This window comes from Balaenoptera musculus, chromosome 15 (assembly GCF_009873245.2).
Source record: "Balaenoptera musculus isolate JJ_BM4_2016_0621 chromosome 15, mBalMus1.pri.v3, whole genome shotgun sequence".
Classification (NCBI taxonomy): domain Eukaryota; kingdom Metazoa; phylum Chordata; class Mammalia; order Artiodactyla; family Balaenopteridae; genus Balaenoptera; species Balaenoptera musculus.
The window spans coordinates 59,355,627-59,374,045 of record NC_045799.1 but is presented as its reverse complement, the minus strand read 5'-3'; the positions used below and the strand labels follow the sequence as shown (position 1 = coordinate 59,374,045).

Sequence of the window (18,419 nt, the reverse complement as noted above, 5' to 3'; positions counted from 1 at the left end):
ATTATTGCTGTTGTTGTGGGCAAGCCTATACCTCTGGCTCTAACAAGTACTTTCATCAGGCTTCCTTCTCTCCAGAGCACAGGCAAAGCAATCCAATCCTGGCCTCTGTGTTCACTGCCCTGGGGGACTGTAAAGGTGAAAAAGCTTCTCTGCCATGTGGGGAGGGGAAAACCAGCAAGATGCCCCCAAGGCACTCTACATATATCCCTTCTCCAATCCCTGCCACAACCCAGGAGGTCAAGGTAATCATGGTGCCCGTCCACAGAGGAGTTAGGTCACTTGGGCAAGTCTGCACACACACACACACAACGGTATTTCCCTGCCTCTCTACGCAGTGGCAGAGGGAAAGTCATTTCTCTGCTCGAAGGCCAATCCTTGCAATGCACTCAGCGGGCATAACGGAGAAAAGAAAAAGATGGTAAGGTTCTTTGGGTGCCCACTGCAGACCAGGAATTCTGCCCGAGGTCAGGCAGCAAAGCAGCGCTGAGACCCTGATCTGCCTGGCCTCTTCCACACCACACTGCTGGCCTGCTGGGGGCCAGTGAAGCCTGAATGAAAAAGCGGGAACTTGAACTGTGCTTAAAAAAACAGGAAGAACTAGAATACAGAATAGGTAAACCCATAAAGATAGAAGGCTACTGCTTAATAGGTACAGGGTGTCCTCTGGGGGTGGTGAGAGTGCTTTGTAACTAGACAGACATGGTGGTTGCACGTTACAAATGTACTAAATTGCCACTGAACTGTTCACTTTTAAATGGCTAATTGTTTATATAATTGTTAAATTTCTAACTTAACAGTTCATTGTTCTAATTGTATTAAAAGCATACATGGTTTCACGTTATCTGAAATTCACCTCCGTAAGAAAATACTTTATGGAAAGGACTGCAACAGGTAGATGAGAGCACATTCCAAGCCGAAGAAGCCACCATGGCAGGAGTCCCCTAGGGGTGGAACAAGACTTCCCATAGGGCCCAGACCACACACTGAAACACAGGGGAGAAAAGCCAAGCTCACTCCTCTCTCACGTTTCTGATTACACCGAGGGGAGTGTCTGAGGCCAGTAAGTCCTTACCTTCTGCATCAGGCAGGCCCCTAACAGGAAACAGCAGGCACTCTCAAATAAGGAGGCTTCAAGGAGGTTTACTTATAAGGGGCCCTACAGAGAAGTGGTGGCGAGAAGTGTTTCTCAACCAGGATTTCAACCCCCCCCCCCGCCAAAACAGGGCATTTGGCAATGTCTAGAGACATTTTTGGCACAACTAGGGAACTGCTCCTGGCATCTACTACAGTGTACAGGACAGCCGCACACAACAATCATCCAGCCCGAATGTCAATAGTGCCGCAATTGGGAAATTCTGCCCTAACTTAAGTCTGATTGTCCCATTTCACAGATGATGAAACTGAGGCTCCGAGAAGCTAAAAAACTTAAACCTCTACTTGTGCTCTGAACCCCATCTCCTCTCACCTGCTCAAGGACATACTCCAGGGCTTCCCTGGTGGTGCCGTGGATAAGAATCTGCCTGCCAATGCAGGGGATACAGGTTCAATCCCTGGTCCAGGAAGATCCCACATGCCGCGGAGCAACTAAGCCCGTGCGCCATAACTACTGAGCCTGCGCTCTAGAGCCCGTGAGCCACAACTACTGAGCCCACGTGCCACAACTACTGAAGCCCGCGCGCCTAGAGCCCGTGCTCTGCAACAAGAGAAGCCACCTCAATGAGAAGCCCGTGCACCACAACGAAGAGTAGCCCCCGCTTGCCGCAACTAGAGAAAGTCCACGCGCAGCAATGAAGACCCAACACAGCCAAAAATAAATAAATAATAAATAAATAAATATTTAAAAAAAAAAAAAAAAAGGACATACTCCAGCAACGGTCCCTCTTTTTCCAACATCGTCAATTCTTTCTTCTCATCTGTGCAATTCCTACAGCATACGGGGATGTCATAATACCTCCCCCCAGTTTAATAAAAGCCGTGCCTTGCTCCCACGTGCCGCTCCAGCCTCCACCTCATTTCTCTGCTGCCCTGTCCAGCACAGCTCTTCCTTCACGAGAGCGGCCAGGCCCTCTGTGAGGGCCACCCCTTCCACAATGGCTGTTCCCAGCTCTGGCCAAAGGCCCTTTTGTTCCCATCTCCTCCTGCACCGAATTATCTACACAGGGGCCATAACATCTGGAACACAACAAATGACTTACTGACATATAACAAACACATGATACAGTCAATGATATTATATGATTTGTTCAACGCACCCTGCAAAACTGCGATTAACACGGCATTTTTATGGAGCCCTGTGAGCATGTGGAGCGCTGTCTCAGATGATTTGTGTTTCTGGTTCCCCTCCTCACAGAAGGAACTCAACAACTGTTGGATCAAGACTCCGGGGTTCGGTTCTGTAGTCCCTCAAGTGGCTGCTTTAAATGGAGAGGACCAGAATGGCCTCGTGCATGCAATGCACATTGCATGAGTGAAGCACTAGTTTTGTCTGCATTAGCACATGAACAGATAAAATGGACAATCATTCACCCCCAAAGTCAGGGCACTGGGTCCCAGTATTGTGGGGTAAAGTGGCACAGCTGGAGGAGGACAAAAGGACAGACTTTCCTTCACCATACAATGGAAAGAGGCAGACTCTGCTTGGAGGCAGATGGGCTCGGGCCATCCAAGTGGCCTTGTGATGCCTGAGAACAAAGACTGGGTCAACAGTGGACTCATAAATGGGCAAAGAATTCCCTCTAGAGCAGAGGTCGGCAAATATTTTCTGTAAAGAGCAAAATGGTAAATATTTTTGGCTTTTCAAGCCAGATGGTCCCTGTCACAGCTACTCAATCAGAGTGCAAAAGCAGCCAGAGACAATAGCAAGAATGGGTATGGCTGGGTTCCAATAAAGCTTTATTTACAAAACAGGTGGCCAGCCCAGTCTGCCAATCCTTGCTGCAGAAAAAAAAAAAGAAAAACTGCAGTGTGCAAATACTTTGAAGAGAAAGTGTATCTTCCCTCATGGTTGGAGAAATGCAAATTATAAACTTACCAAATCAACCACCACATGTTACCACTGTATAACTAGCTAAATTCACCAAGAAACATTTAAACTGAAATTCTTCATTGCTGGCAAAGCTCCAGGGAAACACAATGGTCAGAATGGCCATCATCAAAAAGTCTACAAATAACAAATGCTGGAGAGGGTGTGGAGAAAAGGGAACTCTGCTACACTGTTGGTGGGAACGTAAATTGATGCAGCCACTATGGAGAACAGTATGGAGGGTCCTTAAAAAACTAAAAATGGAGTTGCCATATGATCCAGCAAGCCCACTCCTAGGCACGTATTGGGAGAAAACTCGAATTCGAAAAGATACATGCCCCCCTATGTTCACAGTAGCACTATTTACAATAGCCAAGACATGCAAGCAGCCTAAATGTCCATCGACAGATGAATGGATAAAGAAGATGTGGTACATATACACAATGGAATACAACTCAGCCATAAAGAAGAATGAAATATTGGCATTTGCAGCAACATGGATAAATTTAGAGATTATCCTACTAAGTGAAATAAATCAGACAGAGAAAGACAAATTATCATGTTATCACTTATATGTGGAATCTTAAAAAAAAATGATACAAATGAACTTATTTACAAAACAGAACCAGACTCACAGACATAGAAAACAAACTTATGATTACCAAAGGGGAAAGAGGGGGAGGGATAAATTAGACATTTGGAATTAACAGATATACACTACTACATACAAAGTAGATAACAAGGACCTACTGTATAGCACAGGGAACTATATTCAATATCTTATAATAACCTATGATGAAAAACAATCTTAAAAAGAATACATATATATGTATAACAGAATAATTTTGCTGTACATCTGAAACACAACATTGTAAATCAACTATACTTCAATTTTTTTAAAAAATGAAATTCCCCATTGCTCGTAAAGCTCCAGGGATACAGGAATGCACCACTGGTAATGAGTACCAGTGCAGAGTCCTGGAAAGCAACGAGCAGGGAATACCAAAAACTACAAGAACATCAAAGCACCTTCCTGACTCCTGGGAAACTAAGCTATGGAGGAATGGGCCAGGGTGGGGGGGTTGGGATTATGAGAAAAGTAATAAGTAACTTCCTTACCAGTCTCTCTGTCTTCCAGGTACCGAGTAAGGCATTGTACATTCATCACTCACTTTCACTTCCATTTTCTGATGAGGGAATTAAGAGTCGGAGTTCAACAACTTGCTCAGGTTCTTCAAATCGGAGTTAAATCCAGGATTGCCTGAGTGCAAGTGTTTTTCCACTGCAACATGATGCCTGCCTAAACATGGTTTCAGGGGTGCAGATTTTTCCCACAGCGTTCTAGAACAGGGGTCAGCAACCTACAGCCCCCAAACTGCAGGTCTTCTAAATAAAGTTTTATTGGAACACAGCCACGTGCTTTCACTTGCGTATTGCCCGTGCTGCTTTTATACAACAGGGATGAGTAGTTGGGATGGAGATCAGATGGCCCACAAAGCAGAAAGTATTTACTAGCTGGCCCTTTACAGAAAACGTTTGCCAACTCCATCCTAGAACATCATAAATGGAATTTACTTTCTTTTCCTACAATGGGAGAAAGGTTAAATAGCTGCAGCATGTCAATTTAGTGGAATGTTACGCAGCATTTTTAAATAATTGTGAAGAGAAGGAACATGGGTAAATGCTATAATAAGTGAAAACACTAATTCAAATGTAGACTCAATGCAATTAGGTAAAATGCATATGCTTTGAACATAGACAGAAGTGGAATACCTAAAAATCTAAATATTTAATATGTTAGAAAGGTATATTTATAGGTATATTGTTTTCACAATAGTCTTTAATGTCATTTGGGGGTTTTGCTTTTTTTTTTTTTTTTTTTAAGGTGGAGGAGGAAACAGCAGATTCCAAACTATGCAGACACAGGCAAGGAGAAGCGGGGTGCCAGTGGGCAAGTTCCCTCCTCGTGGGAAGCCGGGGAGCACAGGCCTCTGAGGGCTTCTGGATGGGTGAGCACAAGTCAGGGCTGGGAAAGGGCCCTCACTCTCCCTGGCGGCCTCAGGCTGCTCCTCCCACAGCCTTTCCCACCTCAGCAAAACGCATCCTCACCTGTCCAGCTGCTCAGGAGTCACCCTTGCCTCCCTCGGGTCTCTGCTGAGACATCACCTTCCCTGCGAGGTCTTCCTTGACCACCCCCCACCAAATGACAAGAGCCCTCCCTCCCCCTTCAGTTCCTCCTCCATCCAGACAACAAGCGGGACAGATGCCACCCTTGGGCTCTGGACTGGGCATATGATCCAAGCATAGGCAGCCAGAGCCACGGTGATGCGTTGGTTCCAGGATGGCCGCGAGGCCAGCCAGACCACTATGAGTCAGCCCCAGGACTTCTGCCGGAGCAACTAGAAAAGGCCTGCCCGCTTGGGTGTTGCTACATTGTAGGATGTGACCCAAGAGCTGCTAGGGGCCGTCTTGCCTCCACGGAGGGGAGGTTGCCTGAGGGTGAAGCCAACAGAGAGGAAAGTATTGAGAGTTGCGAGCTGGACAGAAAGGTGGTCCTGATGACTAAGCACCAGCTGAGGCTGAAGCCAGGCTATCCCTAGACCTTTCCAGCACAAGATGCTTTAAACTCCCATTGTGTTGGAATCAGCTTCCACCACATGCAATTGAAAAGAGTCCTGGGGAATTCCCTGGTGGTCCAGTGGTTAGGACTCAGTGCTTTCACTGCTGGGGCCCGGGTTTGATCCCTGGTCGGGAAACTAAGGTCCCACAAGCTGCGTGGCGCGGCCGGGTGTGTGGGAGGAAGAGTCCTGGTTAACATACCCATTACTCTAACATTTTGGGTACATTCTTTCAATTCCCTTCAACAAACACCGACAGTACAGCCCTCTGCTAAGTGACAGAAGATGCGCCAAATTGTCATCCAACAAATGACTGCTGAATGTTGAACCCTGAATTTCTGGCCAGGCTCTGCTGCTACCACTGCCTCACTCTCACTGGTAGCATTTTTTGCGTTGGGTCCTCATTGCTTCGCGCGCGAGGGCTTTCTCTAGTTGCGGCGAGCGGGGACTACTCTTCATTGCTGTGCGCAGGCTTCTCACTGCGGTGGCTTCTCTTGTTGCGGAGCACGGGCTCTAGGCACGCGGGCTTCAGTAGCTGTGGTGCACGGGCTTAGTTGCTCCGCGGCATGTGGGATCTTCCCGGATCAGGGATCGAACCTGTGTCCCCTGTATTGGCAGGCAGATTCTTAACCACTGCACCACCAGGGAAGCCCCTCACTGGTAGCGTTTTAAACAAGTGCAATTGCTTTGGCGGAAAGAGCAATCAAGAACCATCAACACTTTCATGTTAACACTACTTCAGGGAAATCATCCTAAAGACATCATCAAAAGGAAGAAAAACTACCTTGAACAAAAATGTTCACTGCATCATTATGTATAATAGGAACAAAAAGGAAAAAAAGGTGGGGGGGGGGATAAGTTTCCACAAGTAAAGTCAGTAATTTAAAAGTTATGCCATATGTATAATGATGGATTACTGATGGATTATGAAGTCCATAAAAGTGATCAATATGAAGACCATGTAGCAATATGATAAAGTTTTATCCAGAAATGTTAAGGGTAAAAGCAAAATGTGAATTTATATGATAGTGATAAAATTACTTCAGCCTATGTCAACATTTCTCAAGCTTTTTCTCATTCTCTGTCAGGATCCTTTTTAGACATTTTTTCCTTAATCACCCCCGCCATGAAATTTTAATACCACAGATGTATCGTACATCATGCATATCTGTGCTTTAGACACAAGAATAGATGTTTCTCCCCCACAGGGGTGATATCACCCCGTTGAGAATGCATGGCCTGTGTGCAGGCAAGACGGTAGCAGGACGGGAGGTGCTTTATCTGGGATTATGTTCACATTGCCAGAATTTAGAGAATTTAGTTCCAAAATTTAAGACCTCTGAGCATTTGACTTCCTGTTGGTCACCCAGGCACAGCCATGCAACCGGGAAGCGGGAGAGTGGAGATCAGTGGGACTGAGGCCATTGCCACGTGCTCACAAGAGAGGCAGGCAGTCAAATGTTTGCTGACAGTGGAACAGTTTCTTCTTACAATCTGCCATAACAGATCAGCCCAGTGCCTTCACTGGGGGGGAAAAAGGTGATATCATCACTTTTTCTGCTTTGAATGACCACAGCTATTCTTTTTTCCGTTCACTCATTTCAGCTGATTCTTTTTTTAACCATTTTTCTAAATTGAAGTACAGTTAATTTACAGTGTTGTGTTTCAGGTGTACAGCAAAGTGATTTGGCATAGATATATATATATATATATTCTTTTTCAGATTCTTTTCCATAATAGGTTACTATAAGATATTGAATATACTTCCCTGTGCTATGCAGTAGGTCCTTGTTGTTTACCTTTTTTATATATAGTAGTGTGTATGTTATTCCCAAACTCCTAATTTATCTCCCCCTCCACCATCAGCTGATCCTTTATTCCAAATACAAGCCACTGCTGGAGATGACGCAGTCAATGCCAAAGAGAAAATCATGACCTTCAACATTCCAGAAAAATAAGAAAAAAGCTGCCAAAATGAACCTAAACATCAGACAAGACACAGCAGTAAATTACCCACTAAGTCCCCAACTCTGGTGTTTCAGGCCCTTAGAGCTTGTCTGCTTCACTCATTATTTGACCTCTCTGGGTCTGGCTTTCCCCAGGCCTTGAAATGGGGGTTTCAGGGTCTTTCTAACTTAAGAAGGATTCGTGACAGAGTAATTACTGATGGAAATGAGCATCAAGTAGCTTCAACTATAAAGTCTTACCAAAGACAGTGCTTGAGAATCACAATGACTTTCTGACCCTCCAAGTTCTACTTTCCCCAGTAAGAGCAAAAGCATTATCTGAAAATCAGAATTCCTTAGCTAGTAGAGGCAGATGATCAAGTATTCCTACCTACCGGATTCTTTAAAGAGAAACAAGTAAATCATCACACTATCACACTGGAACAACCACCCACATCCGGCAGGTATCCATCCTCCTAGCAATTTGTTTACTTCTACACACATACATGAATCCATAAACATTGTTTTATGTGCATGTTTTGATGTGCATCAAGGTATACATTTTAAATATAATTCTGTACCTTGCTTCTTTTTAGAGAACATTAATGTTGAGATATAGCCACAGTGATGTGTATAAATCTAATTTATTCCTTTTAACATCTTTGAGGTTTTCCATCATGTGACCATACCACATATATTTGTCCACTCCCCTATTAACGGTCATCTTAGTTGTTCCTGGCCCCGTGATGCCCATTTATCTTGTGCATGCATTACCTAACCATTCCACTTCCTGGTGATTTGCACTTAATGTATTTGGCCTTGTACCCATCTGACCTCTGCCTCCACTCCAATATTTTCAGCTACAAGACACAACAGACTCTAATTGCCAATTTATAGGCTACGCGAGAAACTGAGAAACATGTCAAAGTACACCAAAAGGATTCCATCAGCAAAATCCCACAAAGAAACCTAACAGGATAAACTGTTACCCTCAAAAAAAATGGCAAGGGGGCAAAAAAAACGGGAGAGATGAAAGGGGAACCCATAGCTTAAAAAAAGACTTTGTGGGGCTTCCCTGGTGGCGCAGTGGTTGAGAATCTGCCTGCCAATGCAGGGGACACGGGTTCGAACCCTGGTCTGGGAGGATCCCACATGCCGCGGAGCAACTAGGCCCGTAAGCCACAATTACTGAGCCTGCGCGTCTGGAGCCTGTGCTCCGCAACAAGAGAGACCGCAATAATGAAAGGCCCGCGCACCGCGATGAAGAGTGGCCCCCAGTTGCCGCAACTGGAGAAAGCCCTCGCACAGAAACGAAGACCCAACACAGCCATAAATAAATAAATAAATAAATAAAAATTGTATAACTTTAAAAAAAAAAAAAAGACTTTGTGCTTCAAAGGATACCATCAAGAAAGTCAAAAACAACCCACAGAACAGGAGAAAATGTTTTGCAAAGATATCTGATAAGGAACTTGTAGCCAGAAATTATATAGCATTCTTACAGCTCAACAATAAAAACAATCCAATTAAAAAAAAAAAAAATGGACAAAGAATCTGAACAGACATTGCTCCAGAGAAAATATACAAATGGCCAACAAGCACATGAAAAAATGCTCAATATCATTACTCATTAGGGAAATGCAAATCAAAGCCACAAAGAGATACCACTTTACACTCACTAGAGATACCACTTTACACTCACTAGAATGGTTATTATCAAAAAGACTATTGGTGAGGGCAGGAAGAAACCAGAACCTTTTTACAGTGCTGTAAATGATGCAGGAATGGAAAATGGTGCAGCTGCTTTGGAAAACAGTCTGACAGTTCCTCAAATACACTCAGCAATTCTGCTCTTAGATATCTGTCCAAGAGAAATGAAAACATATTATCCACACAAAAATTTGTACGTGAATGTTCACAGCAGCATTATTCATAATAGCCAAAAGGTGGAAACAAGTCCATGTCTGTCAAATGATGAATGGATAAACAAAATGTGGAATATCCGTACAACAGAATATTATTCAGTCACAAAAAGGAATAAAGTACAGATACATGCTACAACATGATGAATCTTAAAAACATGATACTTAGTGAAAAGAGACACAAAAGGTCACATATTGTATGATTTGATTTATATGAAATATCCAGACTAGGCAAATCCATAGAGAGAGAAAGTCGATTAGTGGTTGCCTGGGGCTGAAGGAACAGAAAATGAAGAAGAGCTATTAACGGGTGTGAAGTTTCTTTTTTGGAGTAATGGAAATGTTCTAAAATTTATTATGGTGATGTTTGCACAATTCTGTAAATATGTTAAACATTAAAAAAAAAAAACTTAAAAAGAGAGAAAGAGACCTAAAAAAATTAAAAGACAAACCAATTTGCATTGTTTAAACCATATTTAGACCCTGACTTTTAAAAATACACTATAGGGAATTCCCTGGCAGTCCAGCAGTTAAGACTCAGAGCTTTCACTGCCGGGGCCTGGGTTCAATCCCTGGTCGGGGAACTAAGATCGGGCAAGCCATGCGGCGTGGCCAAAACAAAAATACACTGTAAAATAAAATTATAAGGCAATCATGGAAATTTAACATTGAATATCTGATATTAATGAATTACTGGTCATTTCCTATAGGTATGATAATGGAATTGAGTTATTTTTTTTAAAAAGGAGTCCCTATATCTTAGAGAGAAATATTTTTTTAAAAATTTACAGATGAAAAAAAAAAAAAAAAAAATTTACAGATGAAATGATATAGGACTTCCCTGGTGGCGCACTGGTTAAGAATCCACCTGCCAATGCAGGGGACATGGGTTCAATCCCTGGTCTGGGAAGATCCCACATGCTGTGGAGCAACTAAGCCCGTGCACCACAAGTACTGAGCCTGCGATCTAGGGCCTGCAAGCCACAACTACTGAGCCCGCGCACCACAACTACTGAAGTCTGCGTGCTGCAACTACTGACCCGTGTGCTGCAACTACTGAAGCCTGCGGGCCTAGAGCCCATGCTCCACAAGAGAAGCCACCGCAATGAGAAGCCCGCGCACCGCAGCGAAAAGTAGCTCCCGCTCGCTGCAACTAAAGCCCGCGCACAGCAACGAAGACCCAACGCAGCCAAAAAAAAAAAAAAGAGCAAGGAGAAATGATAGGATTTGCTGGGTGTCTAGGATTTGCTTCAAAATAAACTGGGGAGAGAGGTAGGAAGTAGACAGGTATGTGGGTGAAGTGTCATGAGTTGGTAATTGTTCATTAGACTATTCTCTCCACTTTTTTTTGCTTGAAATTTTCTTTAAAAAAAATACGCAAAAGAGAGTAAATATTTCCATGCCACATTATTTTATGTGCCAATTATTAATCCCATAGGTGGAAAATACCTTGGACTTTCCCTTCCAATCCTCAGCAACCACTTTTTCTGCCTCAATTACAATCTTTCCAAAAGAAGGCTTTCATCCTTCATGGTTTTTCCTTAAAAAGCCATGTGTTGGTTTTCTTCTGTAATTTGTTTAACCTTAGACCTAATGGGGTTTTTTAACTGAATTTTAAAACTTCCTTAGTTTTGACAGTAAGTTGATCCTTAAAGTATACATTGGTCAGTTTCCCTTGGCTTGTCAATTTCACTTGCTCCCAATGAAGACAGTAGAGAGAATGGTCCAGAACTGTGAGCTCAAGGCAGAGACTCCATGGTCACATTAAAAAGAAAAGCTTCTCGGGCTTCCCTGGCGGCGCAGTCGTTGAGAATCTGCCTGCTAATGCAGGGGACACGGGTTTGAGCCCTCATCTGGGAAGATCCCACATGCCACGGAGCAACTAGGCCCATGAGCCACAACTACTGAGCCTGCGCGTCTGGAGCCTGTGCTCCGCAACAAGAGAGGCCACGACAGTGAGAGGCCCGCGCACCGCGATGAAGAGTGGCCCCCGCTTGCCGCAACTAGAGGAAGCCCTCTCACAGAAACGAAGACCCAACACAGAGAAAGAAAGAAAGGAAGGAAGGGAGGGAGAAAGGAAGGAAGGAAGGAAGGAAGGAAGGAAGGAAGGAAGGAAGGAAGGAAGGAAGGAAGGAAGGAAGGAAGAAAGAAAGAAAGAAAAAAAAGAAAAGCTTCTCAGGGCGTTCTTAGCCCCAGCCCTTGTCCCAGAGCTGGGCCAGAAAACAACCCCACCTGAACCCCACAGGGATCCTTACAGAAACAATGGCAGCTCTCAAGTTCCTGACTACACACCATGTAAGGGGCACAGTACCATTCGCTTTACCTGAGTAACATTAGTCATTGCAACAAGCCTAGGATACAGGTACTATTATTTATCCGCATTTTGCTGAGACTTCCAGAACGGCAGAGCAACTTGCTCTAAATCACACAGGTTTATGTGGCAGAGCAGGTATTTGAACCCAAGCTGTCTGCCCACAAGGTCTGCACTTATTTCAGGCTGTACTACCTCCTGGGTGGAAACCAGCTCATCGCATCTTTGTTGTGGTATCACTAATGTTCAAGGACCAGAAACTCTAGTGAGGCCAAAAATCATCTGACAACAGAAGCTGGACTATCTCCCAGGAAAACCCCCCTCCCCAGTTCCCCCATTAGGACCATCAATTTCACAAACCTTGCTCATGAATAGCAAAACAAAAGGCACCTAAGTTATGTAAAATGATCCACAGAGTTAACTTAAAAGTTAAAGATGAAGAGAGACACATGGCCTTCACCTTGCCCCGCCTCGACCTCCAGACATGCCTGAGTCCAAGGCCAGGGCCAGCTGGGCTGGTTGCAAGGATTCTGTAGAGGCTATTCCACAGTGAGGGGAAAACAGGCAGAAGGAGGGTAGGCGGGTCCTCCTAAGTAAATCCAGATCCCAGTCAGGGCAGCTGCGAGGCTTCCCTGAGTCACTCCCATCTCTACATACTACACCCAGGAATGACTTAGCACCAAAACACCAACGGATCTCATGAGTGGAAAGGGCTGAGAACACGCGTCCAAGTCTAGGGACTAAACTTCAGAAACACTGAAGGCAAGCTGTCCACACATACCTCAAGCCTCCCACCAAAACCACCCCGCTCCCCAGTGGGAGGGACAGGGTCGGACTGGGAAGGGCAGAGGTCCCCAAATGAGCTCAGCATTGGACAAGAGGGGAAGGGCTGCTGGGCAGGACTAGGGAGACCTCAAATGAGCTAGGAAAAGAAATGGAAGGAGCTGGAGTATGAAAAAATAACCAAAATACAAGAAGCAGAACCAGAGAGGGAAAATGAGGAGAACCAAGCGTCCTCTGGAACCGAGAGCTAGCGGGGTACACAAGGCTCAGGAGGCAGCAAACTAAGAATGAGGCACTCTTTGCCTGTGTGTAGATCGGAGCGACTGGGGACAGGGGCCTGGGTGGTGGGAATGACTGGGGAGCAGGGGGACCCGCAACTGGAACTGGGACTCAGGGAGTCTAGGAGTTAGGAGGGACTGAGACACAGGAGGTCTGAGAACTGGGGGTCGGTAACTGGACTGGGAGGGACTGGGCGATCTGGGGGACAGGTGTCCAGGAGCCGGTTGTAAGTGATGGACAGGAGTCAAGGGACTAGGAGTGCCTGGACCCGGGACGCCAGAAAAGTGCAGGTGACCAGAAGCTAGGAACTGGGCGTACATGGGGGTCAGGAAACTGGGAGCGATGGGACGGGGTCCGCGAGCGAGCGGGACGCAGGGACTCGGGGGCCGGAGTGTGCAGCTGGTGCGGCGGGAGCCGGGGCGGCTGGGGCGGGTGACAGCGGCCAGGCCGCCACTCACCGCTCATGGTGCCGCTCCCCGGGCCGGTGCCTGCCGTGCCGCCGCCACTGCCGCCACTGCCGCCGCCACTGCCGCTGCAGCCCTCCAGACAGGCCAGGAGACGGCGCGCCCCGCCCCGCCTGCCGCCCCGCCCCGGAAGTAGAACCCAGCCGGCGCGGCCCCGCCCCCCGACCCGGAACGTAAACACCCGCGCCGGGCGGCAGAGTTGGGGTGATGCTCGCCGCGCCGAGTCTGCTGGACGCCCGAGGCAGACCGGAGACCCCCGCAGCGACGCCTCGCGATCAGCAAGGCGGGGACCGGACGGGACGCCTCCCCGCCATCCTGGGCTCACACCTCTGTCGGGGAGCCAGACGGGACGGTGGCCACGAGAAACGAGACAACGCGGTTCCAGAGAGCGCTAGAAGCGGAACGGGGAAACTTAAAAAGAGGAATGGGCCAAAGCGTGGGGACAGGGGAGGTGGGCTGTCCCGGGGAGCCACTGTCTAGAGACGACTTTAGAGACCTGGATGGTAAGAGGGAGACGGCCCGGGAAGATCGACGGGAAGGGTGTTCCAGAAGGAGGGGTTGACTGGAGTGAAAGGGTGAGGGAGAAGAGGTGTGAGAGAGGAGATTGAAGAGGTGGGTGGAGGGCCCTGCAGGCCATGGTGAATGGGTTGGACTTTCCTGCCTAACTCTAAGGAGATAAGGGAATGCGAAATCATTACAAGAATTTAAGGAGGGGAGTGACGCAATGTGAATTAGGTTTTAAGGTGATTCCTCTTCCTGGGTTGAGAATGAATTGTAATGCGGCAGGGTGGAGAAGGGCAAGCTGGTTAGGGGGCCACTGCAATTGTCTAGCAAGAGATACTAGTGCCTGGGGCTAGGGTGGTGGCAGTGGTGTGAATGTAGATGGGTCGTGTTTGAAAGAAGGTCAGGTTACTGCCCCATTTTACAGATAAGGGAAAGGGGACTCAGAAAGGTTAAAGGAGTGTTTTCCCAACTTGTTTTGCCCACAACCCAGAGTAAAAGAAAATGCATTTTACACCACAACCCAGTACACAAATACATATATTTAAGAAGCTGTTTAACAAAACAATTCTGTAGGTAATGTATTCTCTTCGACTTTTCTTTTTTTCAATGCTGACTGAGACGATTGATCCACTCCTAAGTCTTGATCCACAAAACACTGAATTGAGGCCCCCACGGGGAAATGGAGCCAGAATTCCAGCCGAGTTCTGCGTGACCCACATCCCCTTGGTCTTCCTACTACATTGCCTCTCAACACATACTCTCTGGCCCCTGGGAATTTACCTTTTGGATTCAGCAGAGATCGAGAGATCTTTGGAGAAGGATGCTCTGCAGCATTATTTATAATAGAGAAAAAGTGAAAAGCACCAAAGCCAGGTTACAGAAGAATAGCTAAGCAAATCATGGCCCACCTCACAAAGAATCTCATAGTTTAAAGTGCTAATTATAAAGGTTATGGAAATGCAAGGAAAAGCCAGTGATAACAGAATAAGTTTTTAAAAAGCCCCATTCAGGGAATTCCCCCGTGGTCCAGTGGTTAAGCCTACATGCTTCCACTGCAGGGGGCATGGGTTTGATCCCTGGTCAGGGAACTGGTAAGATCCCACGTGCCACACGGTTTGGAAAAAAAAAAAGCCCCATGCAAAATGGTCTGTACACCATGATTACAATTGTGTCAAAAGTCAAAATACAGTCATGTGCAGGGACTATGATAGAATGTAAAAATGAAAATACTTGTGTGTTTGGTTGGTGGGGTTGTTTTTCCCATTTTCAAAATTGTACTTTGTAGTTGTTGCTAATTTGTTATTCTAGTTAAAGAGTCAGTGTGTCTGAATCCCTCCTCTCCCCCGCAGAAAGCCTAGTTTAGCTCTGTCTGCCTCTGTAACTTTTGGTGAGACATCACATACTTGCTTCATGGAATTGTCATGAGGATACGTGTTATACCTTCTCCTAGCGCCCTGTACCCTTTCTTCATGGCACTTGAGATGGTATAGGTTATTGAACTCGTAGAGTGTGCTTTACATTTTCCACCACCAGCCACTCCCCTTTAAGTACTGTAATTCCTTCCTCCCGAGATTTAGCCTGGTACTGGAGGACCAAGAATCAGAAGCCTGATGTCAGCAGCTCTTCTGGGCTTTTGAAAAAATCTAAACTCATTGAGGGGGGTGAGGGGAGAAGGAAGAAGGCCTGTGAGAAACTAGGAGGAATATTCCCAGGCCATATAACAGAAAAGGAGTGTGTGTCTGCCCTCAAAGAGACTAGACCTCAAAGCACTAATAAAAACCATGATGGCAACGTAACTAACACAAAGTACTTAACATGAACCAGAAACTTTTCATGGGAATAAATAAATAATAAATGTATGTGTGTGTATATTTTCATTTAATCCTTAAAACAACATTATAAATAGATACTATTATTATCCCCATTTTACAGATGGGGAAACTGAGGCATAGAGTGGTTAAGTAACTTTCTCACAGTCACCCAATGTCTATAACTTCCTAGTAACAGAGCCTGGAGTCAAACTCCAAGAGCCAGTGCCTTCACCACTATACTGCGTTGTCTCCTATGGCCCTCAAAGGCCTGGAATGGAGCCATGATGGACCCTGAGTGGGTAAAAAGTTCCCACCAAGTTTCTCCATACCCAAAACCTGACACAAAAGCCACAAAGCCCCAAGACCTTCAGGGTCTCTGCTGTGGTGCCAGTGGGCATCTTAACAATGATCAAAGTCAACAGATTACCAGAGGGCACTGCCTATTGCACAGCCCTTTCCGTAGCACCTCAGGACCTTTGCACAACCCAGGGAAGGCAACCCTCTCCCAATAATGACTAAGATTTTAGCCCAAAGAGATGGGGAAACTCAGAAATGGAATTAAATTGATGTGAAAAGGGAAAAGGGAATAGATCAGAATGTCTGGGTTTAAATCTGGCCCTGCCATTTACCGGCTATGTAATCTTGCTCTGACTTAGTTTCTGTCATCATCTGTAACATGCAGATAATAATGATCCACGTACCTTGTGGTTTGTTGTATATATTAAATGAGTTAGTACAGGTAAAGCACTTGGAACAACCCCTAGCACATTAGTAAGGGTAAATAAATGCTAGCTGTCATTATTATTACCTGCATGTACGTGCAAAAATGATACCTAGTACCCATTTATCACAGTTTGCAACTACACGTTTATTTATGTGATTATAATAATGCCTGATGCCTCCATGAAGCTGAAAGCTCACAAGGTCAGGAACTGGCCATGCACTGCACACTGAATTAGTGTGGCTGGCTCTAGGCTTCTCCTGTAGATAGAAAGTACATAGGATGCTCGAGAGTCAATTCTAGGAACCCTGAGGATGAACTGACCCTTTTATTCACTATTCCACATCGAGCTGCAAACCCATCAGATGGAACCATGTGATCATTGTGGCCACCAGCTGACCCCACAGCCACCTTGTGCCTCCCTTGGACCCACCCAGGAATTTCTGAGCCTTCTTTACGTTTCCCAGATATGCTGAGATTGTGCACTTAACACTACCTGATGGCACGAAGAGGAGTGGGCAAGTTCTAGAAGTTAGTGGTTCCAAAGCAGTGGTTCTGGTATTTGAAGGGACTTCAGGTATAGATGCCAAGAAGACATCCTGTGAGTTTACTGGGGATATTCTCCGAACGCCAGTGTCTGAGGATATGCTTGGTCGGGTATTCAATGGATCAGGAAAACCCATCGACAGAGGTCCTGTTGTACTGGCTGAAGACTTCCTTGATATCGTGGGCCAGCCAATCCATCCTCAGTGTCTGATCTATCCAGAGGAGATGATTCAGACCGGCATTTTGGCCATAGATGGCATGAACAGTATTGCTAGGGGGCAGAAAATTCCTATCTTCTCTGCTGCTGGCTTACCGCACAATGAGATTGCAGCGCAAATCTGTCGCCAGGCTGGTTTGGTAAAAAAATCCAAAGATGTAGTGGACTACAGTGAGGAAAATTTTGTGATTGTATTTGCTGCTATGGGTGTAAACATGGAAACTGCCCGGTTCTTCAAATCTGACTTTGAAGAAAATGGCTCAATGGACAACGTCTGCCTCTTTTTGAACTTGGCTAACGACCCAACTATTGAGCGAATTATCACTCCTCGCTTGGCTCTAACCACGGCCGAGTTCCTGGCCTATCAGTGTGAGAAACATGTATTGGTTATCCTAACAGACATGAGTTCTTATGCTGAAGCACTTCGAGAGGTTTCAGCAGCCAGGGAAGAGGTTCCTGGTCGACGAGTTTTCCCAGGTTACATGTATACAGATTTAGCCACAATATATGAACGCGCTGGTAGAGTGGAAGGTAGAAATGGCTCTATTACTCAAATTCCTATTCTCACCATGCCTAACGATGATATCACTCACCCCATCCCTGACCTGACTGGATATATTACAGAGGGGCAGATCTATGTGGACAGACAGCTACACAACAGACAGATTTACCCGTCTATTAATGTGCTGCCCTCGTTGTCTCGGTTAATGAAGTCTGCTATTGGAGAAGGTATGACCAGAAAGGATCATGCCGATGTATCTAACCAGCTGTATGCATGCTATGCTATTGGTAAGGATGTGCAGGCCATGAAAGCCGTAGTTGGAGAAGAAGCCCTTACCTCAGATGATCTGCTTTACTTGGAATTTCTGCAGAAGTTTGAGAGGAACTTCATTGCTCAGGGTCCTTACGAAAACCGCACTGTCTATGAGACTTTGGACATTGGCTGGCAACTGCTCCGAATCTTCCCCAAAGAAATGCTGAAGAGAATCCCTCAGAGCACCTTGAGCGAATTCTACCCTCGAGACTCTGCAAAGCATTAGCTGCTACTTCATCGCTGGCTCGATGCTCTTGTGAAATACTGGTTCTGTTTTCTTTATTCCTTTTGCACTCCCCCATCCCCACCTTTGTGTTGGAGTTTACTGTGTTACCCTGTAATTAAAAACAAAGAATAGGTAAAAAAAAAAAAAAAAAAAAAAAAAAAAAGAAAGTACATAGGATAACCTTGCTTTCCTTTAACAATAAAAAGAAATCCAGTCTGTCCTGAAATGTATGTGT

The 18,419-nt window shown here is 45.7% G+C and overlaps 2 protein-coding genes across 3 annotated transcripts in view; one reads left to right on the top strand and one right to left on the bottom strand.

Moving 5' to 3' along the window:
* SNX29 (sorting nexin 29) overlaps positions 1-13,452 on the bottom strand; it is a 569,335-nt gene extending 555,883 nt beyond the window's left edge. Inside the window, exon 1 of one of the 2 annotated variants that reach the window (XM_036826193.1) lies at positions 13,340-13,452. In XM_036826193.1, the coding sequence (XP_036682088.1) occupies positions 13,340-13,346 (7 nt within the window). In that variant the 5' untranslated portion in view covers positions 13,347-13,452. Of the gene's footprint in view, positions 1-13,199; positions 13,319-13,339 lie in introns of those variants that run through there. The other variant, XM_036826192.1, reaches the window with a different exon arrangement.
* A 3,195-nt stretch (positions 13,453-16,647) lies between these two features.
* Positions 16,648-18,318, top strand: LOC118880812 (V-type proton ATPase subunit B, brain isoform-like). Its single transcript, XM_036824821.1, has one exon. The coding sequence runs from the start codon at positions 17,027-17,029 to the stop codon at positions 18,182-18,184; it is 1,158 nt and encodes a 385-aa protein (XP_036680716.1). The 5' UTR covers positions 16,648-17,026; the 3' UTR covers positions 18,185-18,318.
* Positions 18,319-18,419: the final 101 nt, after the last annotated feature.